Source organism: Pelodiscus sinensis, chromosome 8 (assembly GCF_052426305.1).
Source record: "Pelodiscus sinensis isolate ZL-2025 chromosome 8, ASM5242630v1, whole genome shotgun sequence".
Taxonomy (NCBI): Eukaryota; Metazoa; Chordata; order Testudines; family Trionychidae; genus Pelodiscus; species Pelodiscus sinensis.
In genome coordinates this window covers 75284582-75305833 of record NC_143059.1, presented here as the reverse complement: position 1 = coordinate 75305833, position 21252 = coordinate 75284582, and the positions used below count along the sequence as shown (strand labels likewise).

At 46.6% G+C, this 21252-nt stretch overlaps 1 protein-coding gene across 5 annotated transcripts in view; it reads left to right on the top strand.

Annotated features, from left to right (window-relative positions):
* The window catches only part of ENTPD1 (ectonucleoside triphosphate diphosphohydrolase 1), a 79733-nt gene extending 58872 nt beyond the window's left edge, over window positions 1–20861 (top strand). For all 5 annotated transcript variants that reach the window (XM_006119855.5, XM_025182987.3, XM_075934438.2 and 2 more), the window contains 7 exons: window positions 2926–3076; window positions 14107–14266; window positions 15270–15506; window positions 16061–16321; window positions 17828–17947; window positions 18404–18541; window positions 18792–20861. In XM_006119855.5, coding sequence (XP_006119917.1) covers window positions 2926–3076; window positions 14107–14266; window positions 15270–15506; window positions 16061–16321; window positions 17828–17947; window positions 18404–18541; window positions 18792–18998 — 1274 coding nt within the window. In that variant the 3' untranslated portion in view covers window positions 18999–20861. The remainder of the gene's footprint in view (window positions 1–2925; window positions 3077–14106; window positions 14267–15269; window positions 15507–16060; window positions 16322–17827; window positions 17948–18403; window positions 18542–18791) is intronic.
* The last annotated feature ends 391 nt before the right edge of the window (window positions 20862–21252 follow it).

Below are 21252 nucleotides of genomic sequence, written 5' to 3'. Positions count from 1 at the left end.
GCACCTGTCTGGTTCTCAGAAGCGGAGCAGCAGTTTTCCTAGCAAGTGAGAAATGTACTGCTGCACAGCAGGAGGCAAAAGACATGTAAAACTTACCTGTACAAGTGGCATCGCTTTACTCAGTGGTGCACACAAACAGAGGAATACAACCCTCTGGGGTGCCACTCCACCTGATATTGGAATATCTTGATGGGTTCTCCATATTTTTCCATCCCATCTCTAAGAGATTCAGGAAGGGTCTACAAAACCTTCACCCACAGCGTACACCCATACCTCCCACGTGGGACTTAGGATTGGTCCTCCACTGACTCACAAAAGCACCTTTCAAACCAATGGCAACTTCATCACTTACCTTCCTCACCATGAAGACGCTGTTCCTCCTCACAATCACATCTGCAAGGCAGGTTAGCGAACTTGCAGCGCTCATGGCTTCGCCTCCATACATGAACTTTCACAAGCACAAGATGATTCTGTGGCCTTTTTACCCAAAGTTGGGTTGGAATTCCATATCAATGAACCACCTTCTATCCAAAACCACACTGCTCCAGAGAAGAGGCCGCTTTACACACTTTGGACATTAGGGGTGTGTCTAGACCACAGGGTTTTATTGACAAAAGTGGACTTTTGTCAACAAAACTATACCTGCGTCTACACTACCGCCGAGTTCTGTTGATAACATCGACAGAACTCAGCAGTTTTGTCGATGGCAGTAAACCTAATTCTAAGAGGAATAACGACTTTTGTCGACAGAGTTCTGTCGACAGAAGGCGTTATTGCATCTACACTGTCCTTTGCGTCTACACTCTCATGTTGACAAAGTGGCTTGCTTTGTCGACAGAACTGGCTGCAGTCTAGACGCTCTTTGTCATCACCTACAACCCCCAACTTAAACCTGTCCAACACATTATCAATAAACTACAGCCTATACTGGAACAGGATACCAAACTCCAAGAGGCTCTGGGAGACAGACCCATAGTCTCCTATAGACAACCACCTAATCTCAAGATGATTCTTACCAACAACCACAGGACATACCACACTAATACCAACCCTGGTACCTTCCCTTGCAACAAACCCCATTGCCAGCTTTGTCCACATATTCATTCTGCTGATACCATTATTGGACCTAACCAAGTGAGTTATAAGATCAAGAACACATATTCCTGCGCATCCAGAAATATAATCTATGCTATCATGTGCCGAAAGTGTCCGTCTGCTATGTACATTGGACAAACATCTCAGACACTTCGCCAAAGGATTAATGCCCACAAAACATATATCAGAGAAGATCACAAAGAAAAAACAGTTTCTTGCCATTTTAACCAGAAAGGATACTCTCTCAATGACTTAACCACCTGCATTCTGCTACAAAGACCTTTTACATCTGCACTTGAAAGGGAATCCTCTGAACTGTCATTCGTGTTAAAATTCGACACCCTCCAAAAAGGAATGAACAAACACTCAAACTATCTTACCCATTACCAAGATAGCTTCCCCAATTATCACCTCTAATACCATTAACTCACAAACATCCCACTCTCCCCACCTCTAATATCATCAATTCACAGACACTTACCTTCCTTCCTCCCCCCCCCCCCCCCCGCATTCCTGTCCTGTTCTGAAATGTGATTTGTCCTTTTCATATGTGTTCATTTTTTTTAATTGTATCCTTTGGTATATATGGTTGTGACTATTTTCTTCCACTATTTGATCTGAGGAAGTGGGTCTGGCCCACGAAAGCTCATCATCTAATAAACCATCTTGTTAGTCTTTAAAGTGCTACATTGTCCTGCATTTTGCTTCAGCTACCCCAGACTAACACGGCTACATTTCTATCACTATTTGTCGACAGAGGCTTTGTCGACTGAATCTGTCGACAAAGCCTCTGTCGACAAAAGCCTGTAGTCTAGACATACCCTAGAAGAGCAATTGCCTTCTATCTTGATAGGACTCAATCCTGGGACTTATCCCAGAGTTTGCTGGTATCTCTGGCTGAAAGATCCAAGGGACAACCACTGTTTTCTCAGCGCATTTCAAAGCTGATAACATCATGCATTACTACCTGTTACTCGCTCCAGAACAGGTCATTACCGACGACTCCAAGGGCCCATTCTACCAGGGCGATGACAACATCTGCTGCTTTCCTATGGGGGGGTCTCATGCCAGGAGACATGCAGAGCAACGACATGGACATCACATTACACATTCATGAAGCACTATGCTATTCTACCGTGCTCCGCAGCAGATACCACAGTAGCCACCGTGGTCCTCTCCACAATTTGTAGCAATGAATCGAAGCCCATTGTCCATCTCAAAGGGCACTGCTACGTAGACACCAATAGTGGAGCACCCACGGAGACATCACTTGAAGAAGAAAGAAAAGTTACTCACTTCATGCAGTAAGGATCATTCTTTGAGATGTGTGTCCCCATGGGTGCTCCATGACCAGCCCTCTTGCCCACTTGTTTGTGCAATGATAGCAGCCCACGAAGGCGTCAAAGAAGAAAAAGAGGGAAAAGTGGGTGCATGAGCTACTTCAAAGCCAGGAATGTTGCTCTCCACTCGCACATGTGCAGCCTGCCCGATGACTGTTTGAAAATCTCCGACTCATGGAGCCCGACATCAACAGTGGAGCACCCATAGGGACTCACATCTCAAAGAACACTCGTTACTGCACAAAGTGAGTAACTTCTCTTTTCACCAATCAGCTTCCACAAAGTTTCAGCCACTAACATAAGGACGTGAACACTTCCTTGGGAAAGGAGGGTTCTTCGTAGTCTGTTAAATGAGTGTTAAGGCTGGTATAATATGATTGTTGCTAGGAGGTCTCTGCAGTAGAAGTTAGGAGTAATATGCAGTGATCACTATGGGCTGTAGGGCTCAGCTGAGTGCATGAAATAAAATGTCTTATTCTTTCCCTTGAAGGCTCAGGGATCTCAGGTTACTCCAAAGACCCGGATGAAGCTGGCCTCTCCCTCCAGAACTGCATAAAAAGAGCTCAGGAGATGGTTCCAGAACAGCAGCACAGAGATACCCCTGTCTACCTTGGGGCTACAGCTGGCATGAGGCTGCTCAGGTACTGCACAAATGTAACCTTCACCTTCTCTCAGGGCTGGTCTGCACTGCATATGTAGGTGTACTCTTCGTGCACACCCACTGATTATGCCAGCATACACATCACAGCCTTGCCCACCAATGTATGTTCCCTACTACACTGACATAATAAGAACATAAGAACGGCCGTACTGAGTCAGACCAAAGGTCCATCTAGCCCAGTATCCTGTCTACCGACAGTGGCCAGCACCAGGTGTCCCAGAGAGGATGGACCGAAGACAATGATCAAGTGATTTGTCTCCTGCCATCCCTCTCCAACCTCTGACAAACAGAGGCCAAGGACACCATTTTATCCTCTGGCTAATAGCCTTTTATGGCCCTAACCTCCATGAAATTATCTAGCTTCTCTTTAAACTCTATTATAGTCCTAGCCTTCACAGCCTCCTCTGGCAAGGAGTTCCACAGGTTGACTACACGCTGTGTGAAGAAGAACGTTCTTTTATTAGTTTTAAACCTGCTCCCCATTAATTTCATTTGGTGTCCTCTAGTTCTTCTATTTAGGGAACTAATAAATAATTTTTCTTTATCAGCCCTCTCCACACCACTCATGATTTTATATATCTCTATCACATCCCCCCTCAGTCTCCTCTTTTCTAAACTGAAAAGTCCCAGTCGCTTTAACCTCTCCTCATATGGGACCCGTTCCAAACCCCTAATCATTTTAGTTGCCCTTTTCTGAACCCTTTCCAAGGCCAAAATATCTTTTTTGAGGTGAGGAGACCACATCTGTACACAGTATTCAAGATGTGGGCGTACCATAGTTTTATACAGGGGCAGTAAGATATTCTGGGTCTTATTTTCTATCCTTTCTTAATAATTCCTAGCATCCTATTTGCCTTTTTGACCGCCGCTACACACTGTGTGGAAGTTTTCAGAGAACTGTCCACGATAACTCCAAGATCTCTTTCCTGATTTGTCGTAGCCAAATTAGCCCCCATCATACTGTACGTATAGTTGGGGTTATTTTTCCCGATGTGCATTACTTTACACTTATCCACATTAAATTTCATTTGCCATTTTGTTGCCCTATCACTCAGTTTGGTGAGATCTTCTTGGAGTCCCTCACAGTCTGCTTCTGTCTTGACTATCCTAAACAGTTTGGTATCTGTGACAGACCGGGCCGTGTCTGGGCACAGCTAAGGGCATCCGCTCAGGGCGAATTGCTCAAATCCGGGGTTCCTTACAGCCCTCGACTGGCGACCTCTCCACAGAGGCCACAAACCAGTCTCACAGAGCGCTTCAGCTGCCTGCCTGAAGTCTCCTGAGCAAAACCCCTCCGACACCCCAGCAATATCCGTGCCCCAGATGGCCCCGGGCCTATACACAGGTGGGGGGTCCTAGCACCCAATCCCACCTACCCCGAACAAGTCCTGTCCGGTTCCAAGAAACCAGCCACAGATCCCTGGTCAATTTACCCTCTGGATCTTACCCACAAATCATGCTGGGCCAATCCTTTAGAATCTAAAACTAAAGGTTTATTAACACAAGAAAGAAAAGCATGAGAGTAAGGTTATTAAAGTACAGTACGTTACATGCACCGAATCTCCCAGTTCTCGATGCAGGCTCTAGCAGAGGTGTTGCGGCTGCTGGTTTAAAAGTTCTTATTGCACATCCTACGATCAGGATGGGTTCACAGGTCTTCCGGGCTTTTCAATCCCTGCAGTGCTGCCTCTGGGATGAAGTGCTGAGCTGAGAACAAAATGGCATCGACCACATGGCCTCTTTATACCCTTCCTGGCCTCTTCTAGTATGCAGCAGGTCACCTGGTCCTCAGCCTCTCTCTGCTGGCAGCTCTTGGGTCTCCGCCCTCCTGCTTTAGGTGTGTCTTTGGGCCATCAAGGGCCATTGTTCCACAGGGCTTCACTACTCAGCCTGTCCATAGCAATGCTCAACCATATTCACAGAAATATTCAGCTTCCACACAGATTACAGATTCCTACCTACACACATAGACATTATACACTCACATAAATAGCGTACATAAGATCAACAAACAATAATCTCCCATTCAATACCCCACATGGCTCCCCCTACACCAATTTCTGGGGCCAACACCCCCACTTAGGGGTGCAGCAGCGATCTGGCTGCTTCCCTCCAATTCAGCAACGTGACAGTATCATCTGCAAACTTTACTACCTCACTGCTCACCCCTTTCTCCAGATCATTTATGAATAAGTTGAAAAGGATTGGTCCCAGGACTGACCCTTGGGGGACACCACTAGTTACCCCTCTCCAATCGGAAAATTTACCATTTATTCCTACCCTTTGTTGCCTGTCTTTTAACCAGTTCTCAATCCAAGAAAGGACCTTCCCTCTTATCCCATGGCCATGTAATTTACACAAGAGCCTTTGGTGAGGGATCTTGTCAAAGGCTTTCTGAAAATCCAAGTATACTATATCTACTGGATCCCCCTTGTCCGCATGTTTGTTAACCCCTTCAAAGAACTCTTAACAGATTAGTAAGACAGGATTTCCCTTTATAGAAACCATGTTGACTTTTGTCCAATAAATTATGTTCTTCTACATGCTTCACAATTTTATTCTTTACTATTGTTTCGACTAATTTGCCCGGTACTGAAGTTAGACTTACCGGTCTGTAATTGCCAGGATCGCCTCTAGAGCCCTTTTTAAATATTGGTGTCACGTTGGCTACCTTCCAGTCATCAGGTACGGAAGCTGATTTAAAGGATAGGTTACAAACCACAGATAATAGCTCAGCAATTTCCCATTTTAGTTCTTTTAGAACCCTTGGATGAATGCCATCCGGTCCCGGAGATTTGTTAACATTACGTTTTTCTATTTGTTCCAAAACCTCCTCTAATGACACTTCAATCCGGGACAGTTCCTCAGATTCATCACCCAAAAAGGACGGGGCAGATTCAGGAATCTCCCCAACGTCCTCAGCCGTGAAGACTGAAGCAAAGAAATCATTTAGTTTCTCCGCAATGGCTTTATCATCCTTGATTGCTCCTTTTATAGCTCGATCATCTAGGGGACCAATGGGTTTTTATAGCAGGCTTCCTGCTTCTAATGTACTTAAAAAACATTTTGTTATTTCTTTTTGAGTTTTTGGCTAGCTGTTCCTCACAATTTTTTTTGCTTTTCTTATTACATTTTTACACTTGATTTGACAGTGTTTATGTTCCTTTCTATTTATCTCACTAGGATTGGACTTCCACTTCTTAAAAGATACCTTTTTGTCCCTCACTGCTTCTTTTACATGGTGGTTAAGCCACGGTGACTCTTTTTTTAGGTCTCTTGCTATGTTTTTTAATTTGGGGTATACATTTAAGTTGGGCCTCTATTATGGTATCTTTAAAAAGTTTCCATGCAGCTTTCAGGGATTTGGCTCTAGTCACTGTGCCTTTTAATTTCTGTTTAACTAACCTCCTCATTTTTGTGTAATTCCCCTTTTTGAAATTAAATGCCAGGGTGCTGGACTGCTGAGGTGTTCTTCCCACCACAGGAATGTTGAATGTTATTATATTATGGTCACTATTCCCAAGCGGTCCGGTAATGGTTATATCCTGAACCTAATCCTGCACTCCACTCAGGACTAAATTGAGAATTGCCTCTCCCCTTGTGGGTTCCTGCACTAGCTGCTCTAAGAAGCAGTCATTTAAGCCATTTAGAAATTTTATCTCCGCTTCTCTTCCTGAGGTGACATGTATCCAGTCAATATGGGGGTAATTAAAATCCCCCATTATTATAGAGTTCTTTATTTTGGTAGCCTCTCTAATCTCCCTCAGCATTTCAATGTCAGTATCGCTGTCCTGGTCAGGTGGTCGGTAATATATCCCTACTGCTAATTTCTTATTATTGGAGCATGGAATTACTATCCATAGCGATTCTATTGAACATGTTGATTCACTTAATATTTTTATTTCATTTGATTCTACATTATCTTTCACATACAGTGCCACTCCGCCACCCACCCGGCCTGCTCCATCCTTTCGATATATTTTATATCTCGGTATGATTGTGTCCCACAGATTTTCCTCATTCCACCAGGTTTCAATGATGCCTATTATGTCAATCTCCTCCTTTAATACGAGGTGCTCTAGTTCACCCATCTTATTAGTCAGACTCCTAGTATTTGTGTACAAGCACTTTAAAAATTTGCCACTGCTTATTTGTCTGCCCTTCCCTGATGCATTGGATTCCTTTGTATGCGGTTGTTTGGCTTTCTCCCATCTCTTAGTTTAAAAACTGCTCTACGGCCTTTTTAATGTTTAGTGCCAGCAGTCTGGTTCCACCCTGGTTTAGGTGGAGCCCATCCTTCCTGTATAGGCTCCCCCTCTCCCAAAAGTGTCCCCAGTTCCTAATAAATCCAAACCCCTCTTCCCTACACCATCGTCTCATCCACGCATTGAGACTCTGAAGCTCTGCCTGCCTACCTGGCCCTGTGCGTGGAACTGGAAGCATTCCCGAGAATGCCACCATAGAGGTCCTGGATTTCAGTCTCTTTCCTAGCAGCCTAAATTTGGCCTCCAGGACATCTCTCCTACCCTTCCCTATGTCATTGGTACCTACATGTACCACGACCACCGGCTCCTCCCCAGCACTACACATAAGTCTATCTAGATGCCTCAAGAGATCCGCAACCTTTGCACCAGGCAGGCAGGTGACCATACGGTTCTCCCGGTGTCAGCTGACGGTCAGGGCAGTGTGTATGTGCTCTACACCCGAGACTTTAACTGCTGAGATCGGGGTCCCTTGCAGCAGGCAACCTGGAGGAGGCTGACAGGTGCCCAATAAGTGTACAGGGAGAGCTTATTACACTTCAGATTTTAGCTGCTAGAATCTGTGATTCCTTCGCAGCGGGCAGCCTGGGGGAGGCTGAGAAGTGCCCCAACGGATCTGCCACCTGGGAGTGACACAGATCCAAATGCCCAAGCTCTCCCTATATCTGTCCCTTAAGACCGGCTGAAGTTCTTTTAAATTGTGCCTGGTTCTGTTACAGCAACTGAAGGAGTCAGGTTAAAGCTTAAACAGTTAGGCTGTGTCTACATTGGCCCCTATTCCGTAATAGGGATGCAAATGTAGCGCTTTGGAATAGGTTCTCCCGGTCATCACAAACCCAACTATCTATGTTTCTAACGATCGAATCACCCAGTACTAACACCTGCCTCTTCCTAACTGGCATTCCCTGCCCCTCAGAGGTATCCTCAGTGCGAGAGGATACCACAACATCCTCTGGGAGGAGGGTCCCAACTACGGGATGGTTTCCCTCTGCTCCCTAATCATTGACCTTGAAAGAACCTTGAGAACCTTGGCATCAAATCCAGTATCCTGCTCTCACAGCAGGACCAAGCACCATCTGATCAGTGATGTCCAACCAGCTCTGAAACAGCAGCCATTATAGTGGTTATTGCTATAGCAAACTACCCACACTCAACCAACCAAATAGCCACTTGTGGCTAGTGGCTAGCATGTTGGACACCACGGATCTAGATCATCCCCAACAGGTGTTAGTCCAACCTGCACGTAAATACCTTCACTGATGGAGATTCTACAACCTCCCTAGGCAGTTTATTCCAGTGCTTAAGCACCCTGAGAGTTAGGAAGTTTTTCTTAGTGTCCAACCTAAACCTCCCTCGCTGCAATTTAAGCCTATTGCTTCTCATTCTATCCTCAGAGGCCAAAGAGAACAATTTTTCTCCCTCCTCCTTGTAATACCCTATTATGTCCACTCTCAGTCTCCTCTTTTCTAGACTAAACAAACTGAATTCTTTCAATCTTCCCTTATAGGTCATGTTCTCTAGACCTTTAATCATTCTTGTTACTCTTCTCTGGACCTTCTTCAATTTCTCCACATCTTTCCTGAAATATGGTGCCCAGACCAGGACACAATACTCCAACTGAGGCATAATCAATGTGGAGTAGAGCAGAAGAATGACTTTTTGCATCTTACTTGCAACACTCCTGTTAATATATCCTAGAATCATGTTCATGCTTTTTTTTTTTTTTTTTTTTTTTTTTTTTTGCAACAGTGTTACACTGTTGACTCGTGTTTATCTTATAATCTACTATGGCCCTTAGATTCCTTCCTGCACTACTCCTTTCTAGGCAGACACTCCCCACTCTGTATGTGTGAAACCGATAGTTCTTTCTAAGTGGAGCACTTTGCATTAGTCCTTATTGAATGTCATCCTATTGTCCTCAGATCATTTCTCCAGTTTGCCCAGATCATTTTGAATTACAGTCCTGTCTGTCAAAGCACTTGCAGCCCCTCCTAGTATGGTATCATCTGCAAACTTTACAAGTGTACTCTCCATGCCAGTATCTAAGTCATTAATGAAAATATTGGACCAAACTGTATCTGAAACTGACCCCTGCAGAACCCCACTCGTAATGCACTTCCAGCATACCTGTGAACCATTGATAACTACTCTCTGGGCATGTCTACACAGCAAAGTTATTTTGAAATAACTTTCCTAGTGTCTACACAGCCAAACTGCTATTTCGAAATAAATTCGAAATAGTGGAGCGCTTATTTAGAATTTGGTAAACCTTATTCCACAAGGAATAATGCCAAATTCGAAATAACTATTTTGAAATAAGCTATTTCAAAATAACACTATAGTGTAGACATACCCTCTGGGAATAGTTACCCTACCAGTTATGAACCCACTTTGAAATAGCACCATCTAGGCTGTGTCTCCCTAGTTTATCTATAAGAAGGTCATGTGAAACTATCAAAAGCCTTACTAAAGTTTAGATATTCCACACTTACCGATTCTCTCTCCTGCACAATGCTTGTTATTCTGTCAAACCGAGCTATCAGGTTTGTTTGACACATTTTGATCCTGACAAATACATGCTGACTGTTACTTATCATCTTTCTTGGTACTGAAGTTAAGCTGACTGGGTTGTCCTTATATATATATACACACACACACACAGATGGGCACTATATTTGCCCCTTTTTCAGTCTTCTGGAATCTTTCCTGTCTTTCATGACTTTTCAAAAATAAGTTTCAGAGTGGTAGACATGTTAGTCTGTTTCAGCAGAAAGAATGAGGATTCCTGTGGCTCTTTAAAGATGAACAAATTGATTTGGGATATAAGCTTTTATGGCCTGGAACCCACTTCTTCAGATGCATGAAATGGAAACTTCAGTTTGGAAGGTATATATACACATGCAAAGATGGGAGTGTTACATTATGTAACCCTTCTGCCGGGTAGGCCCAGTAGCAACCAGGGCCGGGTTCAATATCTAGGGGTCCATCTCACACAGAACCGGCTTAAGCCCCCACCCAGTAACCTGGGAAATTCACACACCCCTGGGCACCTCTGAGAGGCAATGCTTCCCCACTCGCAAGCACAGAGTCTGAGTGTAGGAAAGAAACATTTAATGAAACAGAGAGAGAAGTCATACAGCATTAACTTGGGAAAATACCACAAACAGAGTTCATAGCCCAGACGACAAGCTCAACTCTGGAAGGGGGGAGGCTTGTTCCTCGGAGACCTCTTACAATGATGGTGTCTCTCCTGCAAGCACTGGTGTCATGTTTTACAGATCCCACATTTAGGGATAGCATGGTTTGTGACCCCCACAACAGCCCCAAATTAGTTACAGTACACCACATTCCATTCCAGCATCGATCTTCCATCAGCCCTGGCTGAATTGGATTTACATAGCCACACCTCAGATTCCTTCCCCCTCCTGGCATGAGCTGTATTTACATATCAACAGTTAACAGTTAATTATCTTGCAGAGCTAAACAATTGGGCTATGTCTACACTCGCGGCTTCTTGCGCAAGAAAACGTCCACACTGCCATGTGTGCGCTGTGCTTTTGCGCAAGAGCTCCCATGGCAGTGTGGATGCTCTCTTGCGCAAGAAAGCTCCAATGACCAGTTTAGCCATAGGGCTTTTTTGCGCAAGAAATCCACACTGCCTCCTTCTTCAAGAGCTGTTGCATAAGAGGGCTTACACCTGTTAAAAGAGCATAGCTCTTGCACAAGAAGCCCTCTCTTACCACACCGTACTGTAAATTTCCTTGTGCAAGAGCGGACGGGCAGTATAGACGCTCTGCAGATTCTTGCGCAAGAAGCCGCAAGTGTAGACATAGCATTGGAGTGACCATACCCACGCCCAGGGCAGCTCTCTCCTTTTATCTGGCTGATAACAAGCAGTAGTTCAGCCCCTGCTTACATCATTATGTGGAGGACTAATGCTAATGAAGTCAATTCAGTCAGGGTGGATGTGGCTCATTCCCAACATTTGATGAAAAGATGTGAATACTGAAAGAGAGAAAATTACTTTTTCATAGTCTCTTAGAGTCATAGAACACTAGAACTGGAAGGGACCTCAAGAGGTCAGCAAGTCCAGTTCCCTGCCCTCATGACAAGACGAAGCACTGTCTAGATCATCCCTGATAGATGTCTATGTAATCTGCACTTAAATATTTCCAGTGATAGAGATTCCACAACCTCCCTAGGTATTTTATTCTGGTGTTTCACCATCCTCATAGTTAGGAAGTTTTTTCTAATGTCCAGCCTAAACCTCACTTACTGCAATGCAAGGCCATTGCTTCTTGTCCTATCATCAGAGGCCAAGGAGAACAATTTTTCTCCCTCCTCCTTGTAACACCCTTTTAGATACTTGAAAACTGCTATCCTGTCCCCCTCAGTCTTCTCTTTTCTAAACTAAAGAAGCCCAGTTCTTTCAGTCTTCCCTCAGAGATCATGTTTTCTAGACCTTTTTGCTACTGAGCTAGCAGATGAATTCCAGCTAGAACATCATCTAGTTTGCATGAGCATTCCAGCTCTTCAGTTTCACACTGAAGTCCATTTTTGAAGGTTTTTTTGGCTGAAGTAAGGCAATTTTCAAATTTGTTACTGAATGTCCTGAGATACCTAAGTGCTCTCCTACTGTTTTTTGAATGTTGCCTTTCTTGATATCTGATGATCCTCGACAATCCCTCCACCCCCATGAGTCACATAAGGCTTACATTAGTGTGGTTAGGGAATGCAATATCTATGTCGACATAGAGACTTTACCTCAGTTGTAAGCTGTCTTGTAAATTTCATAGCAGGTGACCTACGTTTCCAGTGTAGACATAACCTAAGGGACAGCAAATACCAAGAGCTGATTTCATAGCTTGTGCTTCTCAATAGACTTGAGTGATGTAGTGAGGGTACAGACCACTTGCTGGGCACTATGCTTGGGATGTGGGCTGTGGATGACTCCTACTGGCCTCTGTCTGCAAGCACTGCCCAGCTGGGGGTCACCCTGAGGGCCCTTATGTGTAGACCATGGCCCAACTGGTTCTCACCGGAGAGGGAAGGAGTTGGAACAAAGGAAGGGTGTGGTTTGGGGAAGAGTATCAGAGGGGTAGCCGTGTTAGTCCGAATCTGCAAAAGCGGCGAGGAGTCCCGTGGCACTTTATAGACTAACTGAAGTGTTGGAGCATAAGCTTTCGTGGGCAAAGACCCACTTCGTCAGACATGGGAGTCCTGCCACAGGACTCCTCGCCGTTTAGGGAAGAGTCATTCTTGTCTGGAAAAACATGGAGAGACGAGACTAAGCTGAGTACAGGGGGCTGAGGGGGCGGTGAACCCCACCCCAAGTGGTCTGAGGCTGCCTGGCCCTCACTCCTGTAACCACGTCACGTTTGTGCTGTGCTGTGTCCTGGCGAAGCAATAACCCCTCTATTCTACTGGCTGGTGGCGTCTCATCTTGCTGTTGCAGGATCAGGGGGATCCCCGACGCGCTGCTACAACTTACATGGGATTATGCTGGTCCCACTGTATACAGCTTTTGTCCTGTTTGGTCCCTCTTCTTCCCATCCATGGGAATGGTTCAGCCATGCGTGAGTCCACCCTCTATTTAGAATAGGACCTGACCAGGGAATCATTGGGAATGAGTGTTCCTATGTCTGAGGCCAAGAGACATCCAGAATTCTTTTATCAGCTCTGCTATCACTGCCTCTCACATCTGCTCCTCTTCTCCTGACCAAGGCTTCTCCCTCTTTAACTCTCTTCTTGTCTCTTCCTTTCACCTCCCTTCTCTGACTCCTGTCCCTGCCTGACTTCCTTTCCCCATGCTGTGCCTGTACACTGTAATGGCCCCATATCAGGGACGCTCAGAGGCAGTATTATCCCAAACTGACCCATGGGTTGGCTGCCCAGACATCTCCTGTATCCTGGAAAAACAGAGGCATATCCTCATCCCTATTCGTGGCTGGCTAGGTTACCACCAGATGAGTATTGCTTACAGAAACTACAAGGGCAAACTATAGCACGCTGTTCTTTTGTAGCAGTGATATCGTGTCTTCCGAGCGAAATCCTGGGGTGTGACACCCTCTAACGGGTGTTCTCAAACTCTGTGGGGACTGTTGTTGGAGTGAGCATCAGAAACATCAGCCAACAGCTGGGAGGGTAAGACAGTAAGGAGTGATGTCACTGAAAACATCTAGGCTACGTCTACACTGGCATGATTTTCCGGAAATGCTTTTAACGGAAAAGTTTTCCGTTAAAAGCATTTTCGGAAAAGTGCATCTAGACTGGCAGGATGCTTTTCCGGAAAAGCACTTTTTGCGGAAAAGCGTCCGTGGCCAATCTAGACGCGCTTTTCTGCAAAAAAGCCCTGATGGCCATTTTCGCGGTCGGGGCTTTTTTGCGGAAAACAAATCTCTGCTGTTTACACTGGTCCTTTTGCGCAAACGTTTTTCGGAAAAAGACTTTTGCCCGAACGGGAGCAGCACAGTATTTCCGCAAAAGCACTGACAATCTTACATGAGATCGTCAGTGCTTTTGCGAAATTCAGGCAACCAGTGTAGGCAGCTGGACAGTTTTTCCATAAAAGCAGATGATTTTGTGGAAAAACTTGCCAGTCTAGACACAGCCTTAGTGTGTGAGATCCAGATGGAACTTCTGTCTTGACAGAACTATCACAGGTGTGTTGGGGAGGGGGGCGTGAAACCAACAGGCTGGAGAGAGCTTGTAGCCTGGCGTCACTCAGTCCTTTCCTCCATACATCCAGCTTGCAGAACAGAAGTGTAGCTGACAGAGTCCTCTCTGCAGTAGAGAACATGCTGCGCTCATCCCCCTTCGACTTCCAGGGTGCCAGAGTCATCAGTGGTCAGGAAGAAGGCGCCTATGGCTGGATCACCATTAATTACCTGTTGGGCAACTTCAAGCAGGTAACCTATCCAATAGATGGGGGAGGTGCATTACTCCAGAAATGCCCGCGGGTGGGAACCTTGTAAACCATACTTGCCAAGGAGGCTTCTGCAAGCACTGGCTTCTTTTACCCCTCGTTTTATTGGGGATCAAAAAGTGACCACACACAATTCTTCAGCAACGCAGCTTTCAATATGTCAGTTCTCACATGCGAGTTGGTGTCATGATGGACTCCACAGCACTGGTAGTGCATTGAAACAAAACTCTAGATCAGTGTCTCTCAACCTTTTTTTATAAAGTACCCCTTTTTCAAAAAAATATTATAAGTACCCCCAGTACACAATTTTTTTTTCTACTGTTGCAACACATTTGTTTCAACAACTTAATGGTAGCCGGGCGGGTGATGAAATTTTGGGGTATAAAAAGTACAAAAATAATAAAACACTATGAAACTAAAACCAAAAATTCAGTTTTCTCCAAATTTCAGTTGTGTTGATGTACCAACTCAGACGTCCCTCGATACCCATAAGGGTACTCGTACCACTGGTTGAGAAACATTGCTCTAGAATTCCTCTGCTGTTTCAGCTAGACGAAGTATCCTCCTTAATTTCCTGTCCTAAATCATTGCTGTGTTCTTTTAAATAGTTACTCTGTTCCACCCCAGAGGTGAGAACATTTCAGTGGCTGGCAGAATGAGTCCTCTGTCTAGTTGGTTAAGTGCTTGGGAGTCTGTGGAATACATACCAGTAGAGCGATTTGTCATATTTTTTTACTCTCTCTCTCATAGATTGTTCAGTTGCAGATTGTATGTTATTAACCCTCTCATGGACACCTGCTGTGCATCATATCCTGTCCCTTCTGAACCCTTGTTTTGCCCCTCTACCCCCATCCCTTCACCCTGTGCCCTGCTGCAGGTCCTCATGTTTTCCTTCTGCCTTCTCCCTCCTCTTCCGTTCCCCACATTCCTGTTTCTCTCAGCCCTTGGCTGGTTGCCTTCTCTCATTGTCCCTGTTCTGCTTAAAGACTGGCTGGCTGGACTTTCTGCCTCACCTGCAATCCAGCAGTGGGACATCAGGGGCCCTGGACCTCGGTGGAGCCTCCACCCAGATCACCTTTGTACCAGACCACGAGCCTATTGAATCTCAAGAGAACTCACTGCACTTCCGTCTCTATGGAAAGAGCTACAACGTGTACACGCACAGCTTCCTGTGCTACGGGAAGGACCAGGCTCTGCGCCTGAAGCTGGCTGGTGACCTGCAGGCAAGTGGAATCACTCCAGAGCTGATATCTGGGGGGGTGAGAGGTTTGGGACCCACCCACATGTGTTTGTTACGTTTTGCACATGCCACTGGGGCACAGCCCAGCCTGGCAAGAAGCTGAGCCTCACAGCCGTGAATTTCAGTGGGGGAGATTCATTCTCCCTGACTTGCAGCCAGGAATAAAGTTCCAGTTTGGGGTGCCTCAGTTCTTGGGTACCCAAGGTGGAAATAGCGGGTCTGGTTTTGGGGGTGCTGAGCACTCACACCTCTGACCGAAGGCAACAGGCGCTGGAGGTGCTCAGCACCTTTGCAAATCAGGCCCAACTTATCTCAGATCCCACTTGTGGGTGAAAACCACTTTTCTGCATGTGCTCTGGAAGAGACAGTGGCGTCCGACCCAGAAAACAGGAAGAGTTTGTGCTTGGTAGGAAAAGGCTGGCATATCTGTCTGTCCTCAGATCCAGAGTAGCTTCCGCAGGTCAGCACATCCTCTTGCTTTTTCCATGCCCCCATCTCTGGAACTGAATGCCCATGGCTGGGTTGTTTTCCCTGCAGAGCACACAGAATGGCAGCCTTCTGGATCCGTGCTTTCACCCAGGGTATTTCAGGGTTATGAATACAAGTGACCTCTACACAAGCCCCTGTACAGCTAATGGTGAGCAGCAGCTTCCATTCAGACGGCTTCACCTCCAGGGGAATGGGGATTACCAAGTGTGCCGAAAGGCCATCCAGAAGATCTTCAACACTAGCCATTGCCCTTACTCCAGCTGCTCCTTCAATGGGATTTTCCTGCCTCCGTTGCAAGGGAAGTTTGGGGTGAGTCCAAATGCCTATTGGCATGCTCTAACCCAGTGCAGACACAAAGGGTCTGGTTTGGGTGTGTTCCCTGGGAGCTGGAGGGAAGACTGGGAGGCAGTTCTGGGTGGGCGGGGAGCTGTTTGTTACTGTAATTACAAAAACACTGTTGCACTTCTAGTGTGAACAGAGCCAGTAAAAGCCACCACAGGACTCACCTGGCCTAGTTATAACAAATCTGGTTTGTTGTGTTCTCTCAGTACATTTTTGTACATCCCAACCATAAGGCAAACAGCCATATGCCACACAAACGTGTGTGTCCCCACCATGCACACGGCCTGCGTTTTGTGTTAGTGCATTCTGGGGAGGGAAAGTGCCCAGAGGTTGCATGTCCTTAGTGGCACTAGTACTTGTGGAATAGTGAGCTCTGAGATGATCCACACAGCAAAATAATGCCCCAAGACCTGGCGACAGGAGATGAGCCTGGGCCATTGCCAGGGCCCATTCACTCTTAGCTGCCATGGTCACTTGCCAGTCTGAGCTGACTTGTGCATGGGCCAAAGACCCCTTCTTTCCTACTGGCCCCAGCTCCTTACCCTGTTCCTGGTCTCCGGAACATCCAGTCCATCCCACTGTCCTGGCTCTCCGGAGTCCCTGTCTCTTTGCCTAGCCAGTCCCAGGCCCTGCCTCTCAGCTTCTCCTCCGATTGATCTCCCCCCCCCCCCCCCCACAGTCTGCCAGTCTGGGTGACTTGCCCAGCCAGTCCTGGCCTCCACACCCTCCCACACAATTCTCACCACCAGTTCCCTGCCCAAACAGTCACTCTGTCTCCGCCCCTCCCTTCATTCCCAGGCCCAGTTTCTCCCCAGCTCACGTTCCCAGTTCCTCTCTTTCCCCTCTCTAATCCCAGCTCCCCAGGATCCTTGTCATAAACTGTGCTTTTCCCTCCATAGGTCTGGCAGGGGGATACAATTACTTCCAAGGAAACAGTTACTAGACTTCTTGAACATTCGAGTGACACTTTATTTTTCCTAAAACTCCTTCTGAGAAACAGTTGAAACATTTTGGCTAAAATCTAAAAAAACAAGCACGCCCTTCCACCAACATAGGAGCTTGGGCGGACACCCAGCATGGGAACTTTTAGGTTTGCTGAAGTTATAGACAATTGGAAAGAGGCTCATATAAGGGAAAGTAATGCAAATATGACAATAGACAGTGCTAGCAACCTCTCCTATAATAGGAGACAGTAACATTTGAATCGCTTTCCTTTGCTTTACCCCCATGAAAGTGTCACTACTTCGTGCCTATAATTCTGACCCAGTTAGCTGCAAAAGCCACTCCTCAGGCATCCAGATGTGCTGTCATGGGCATTTTTATGGAGCCCTAGGCAAGCTGAAATGCTTGGATTTCCGTTTCTACAACACTTTGGATTCACATTGGTAATCATGCTCTGGTGTTTCATTGCGTGGATTTGGGCTCTGCTTTCCACATTAAAACTAAGCAGGTTAAAATTCTCTCCCCTTCCAGGCATTTTCTGCTTTCTACTTTGTGATGAACTTTTTAAACCTGACAACAGAGAAGAGCCCAGTCCCTCTGAACAGAGTGACAAGCACCGTGCAAAGATTCTGCTCCAGGCCTTGGAATGAGGTAAGAGAGCGAGTGGCCACAGCATCCAGAGGCTGTTGCTCTGCACTACCCCCCCCGAGTCAGGGGGAAGCCCTGGTCATAGTGGCTGTGTGTGGGAGCCAGGCAGCAGGTGTACTACCCCCTCACACATGCAGTTTTGAGGGAACCTCTAGTTTTGCCATTGTGTAGAATCTTCCCTGGGCCGATTTACAGGACACGTCCCTTCTCCTGCACTGTGGTCCTGCATGCCCTTTGCTGCCTGTGACCACTCCACTGGTGAGAGGATGTGAAGAGGGCTCACATACACAGAAAGCCTTCTCCCCTCTCACTGAATGGATGGGGGAAACTTCTGGAGTACGTGGGGCTGACAATGGAGTGGACAGATGCTGCTAGCACCTGACGAGTGGTCTGTGGTGCAAGCCAGGCAGGTGGTAACCATATGGCGCAGTGACAAGTGACGTCTTTGTCCTGATACAGGTAAAGGCAGAATTTCCTAATATAAAAGAGAAGTACCTGAGTGAATATTGTTTCTCTGGGGCCTACATCCTCTCCCTGCTGGAGAATGGCTATGGATTTACTGCAGAGAAATGGCAAAACATCCAGTTCCTCGGGAAGGTAACTTCTATGTGCAGAGTGTTTCTGGGTATGACATCCCCACCCTATCTACCACCCCCTCTCTGTGGGGCTGTAACACTTGTGACACCACCACCCTGCCTCCCCAGCTCCCCATCTCTCACACACCCTACCTTGCCCCATACCACTACCCCAAGAAGACACCTTCCCGTCTCAGCCCCTCTTGTCTGTACCAACCCGCTGCCTGTATGTTCCTTAGTCCCGGTAGGTAATCTGAGTCCTCCTTTTCCAGATTGGCAGCAGTGATGCAGGCTGGACTCTGGGCTACATGCTGAACCTGACAAACATGATCCCTGCAGAGAAGCCCCCGACACGCCCCCTCTCCCATGCCAGTTATGTGGGGCTCATGGTGTTTTGCTCTCTGGTGCTGGTGGCTGTGCTCCTGCTTGGCTGCTTTATCTTCCACAAGCCAAAGTGCCTGCAGAAGGGACTTATTTAGGGAGAGGCATATCCTGCAGTGGAGGCAGTAATGGGCCTCTGCCACTCTAGCTGTGGCACAGAGATCTGAGGTCACCTCCAGAGCCAGCCTTACTCAGCAGAGTCCTTCCCGCCTTTCACTGAAGCTATTGACTGTACAAGGGCATTCAGTCTTCTCCTCTGGCTCACACCTGCACTGATGGACGCTGGGATACCACAGGCTCCTCTCCTCTCTGTGGAAATGTATCTTGCTGGGGTCTCTTCTTGAATGGGCTGCATAAAACAGCAGCTTTTGGGCCCCCTTTGCTGCTTGTTTTTTCTGGTCTTGCTTAATCAAAGACAGCAGTAACCGCTGAGGGAATCCCTGTGATGTGTGGGCTGTGGAGCTAATCTCAGGGTTACCCAGGAAACAGGAAGCCATTTCACTGTGCTGAGATCTAGTTCCTTTCTCTGGGAGAGTCCCCACAGCTGCTTAGCACCAGTCCACAACACCGCAAACCAAGCCTGTTGCTCTGGGCCATCTGCAGCTCCTCAGGAGCAAGCCATGTCTTCGCTCTGCCTGTCATGGAAAACCTGGATCTAGCCACAACCGGCCCCCAATCTGGGACAAACAGATGTGAGAGGGAAAGGCACAGAAGATCTTGGGTCTGGAGGAGGCCAGCAGCCTTGGCTGAGCCCTGGCAACAAACCTGAAATACTAGGAGGCCAAATGTTCCTTCCACAGAAGATTCCAGTCTATATGAAAGGAAACCTCTTCCCACCTCCACAACTTATCACGGGCCCGTAGCAGGCCCCTGATGTAAGGAACCTGTCAAATCTGGTCACACAAATTCTTAGCCAGACACCACTGATCTCTCCAGAAAGAACTCATGCTGGGCAAGGATCACCTGCAAACAGCTGGGATTGATACTGTACCCGGAGGCAGCGTTCCTGGACACTGGACCCAACAGCACACAGACAAGATTCCGGTCCTTGCAGCTGGACCTCTCTCTGGCAGTACTAATCACACAGGAACATAGGCCCAATGGAAGGCCTTTAAAAGACATCTGGGACCAGTGAGAAACAAGCAAATGTTGATGAATTGATTTGTGTTTTGTTTTTGCAACGTGCATGAAAATTACTCACTATCTGAAAATTATTTCCTTTCCCCTGCTTAGACTTAACATTTCAACCTTAAGAGGGCCCCCCAGCCCATCCAAAAAGTACATACCAACCTTTTTCTTAGCCTTTAGCATGAGATAGCAGCTGAACAGATAACAACCTCCAATGATGTCACTCTTCCACTTTTTACTAAAAGTCAGGATTGGAAGCTGAGGCTATGTCTAGACTGCAGTTTTTCTGGGATACCAGAGGTATCCCGGAAAAGCTCTGCCGCATCCAGGGAATGTGTCCGCTTTTTTGGAACAGTTTTCTGAAAAAGCAGGCGCATTCTTTTGGCATCCCTGTATTCCTCTCGGAATAAGGGATGTTCCAAATGAGAAATTGTTTCCGAAATTTGGCCCATGTGGACAGGCCAAATTTCGGAAAAGCCTCTTCTGGGAAAAAAAGCAGAAAAAGATACACAAGTTGCGGTTTGCAGTAAAACTCTGCAGTCTAGACATAGCCAGAGATTCTATTTGGATAACAAGCGGAAAACACTGTGAGGTGTCTTCATAAATCAAAGGGAGCCACTAGCCAATATCCTCCCCTGATAGTGACCCTCCCCCCTGATTTGGAGGGAAAAGGAACGGAAATTCCCCAAAGCTAGTGCTGAGGGGAAAAGTGTGGCAAATAAAGGTCTCTATGTAGTCCCCAAGCTGAGCTTGTGGGGGTGGCGGGGGGGGGGGGGGTGCAGATCAGATTTATTGAATTCTTTCCAATATCAGAACATCCTTTTGGAAGCTTTCACATCAGAATTGGACACAGTATTCCAGTAATCAACCTAATATATTCAGAGGTAAGACCTCTCCCTTACCCCTGCTTGATATTACCCTCTTTATACTTCTATGCTGCGTCTATACTGGAATGATTTTGTGCAAAAGCAATTGCTTTTGCACAAAATCTTGCCACCTGTCTACACTGGCCATGAGTATTTGTGCAAGAACACTGATGTTGTAATGTACAAAATCAGTGGTTCTTGCGCAAATACTCTGACGCTCCTGCTCAGGGATAAGCCCTCTGGTGCAAGTATTCTTGCGCAAGAGGGCCAGTGTAGACAGCAAAGGCTGCATCTACACTGGCAGGATTTTGCGCAAATACTTTTAACAGAAAAGTTTTTCTGTTAAAAGTATTTGCGC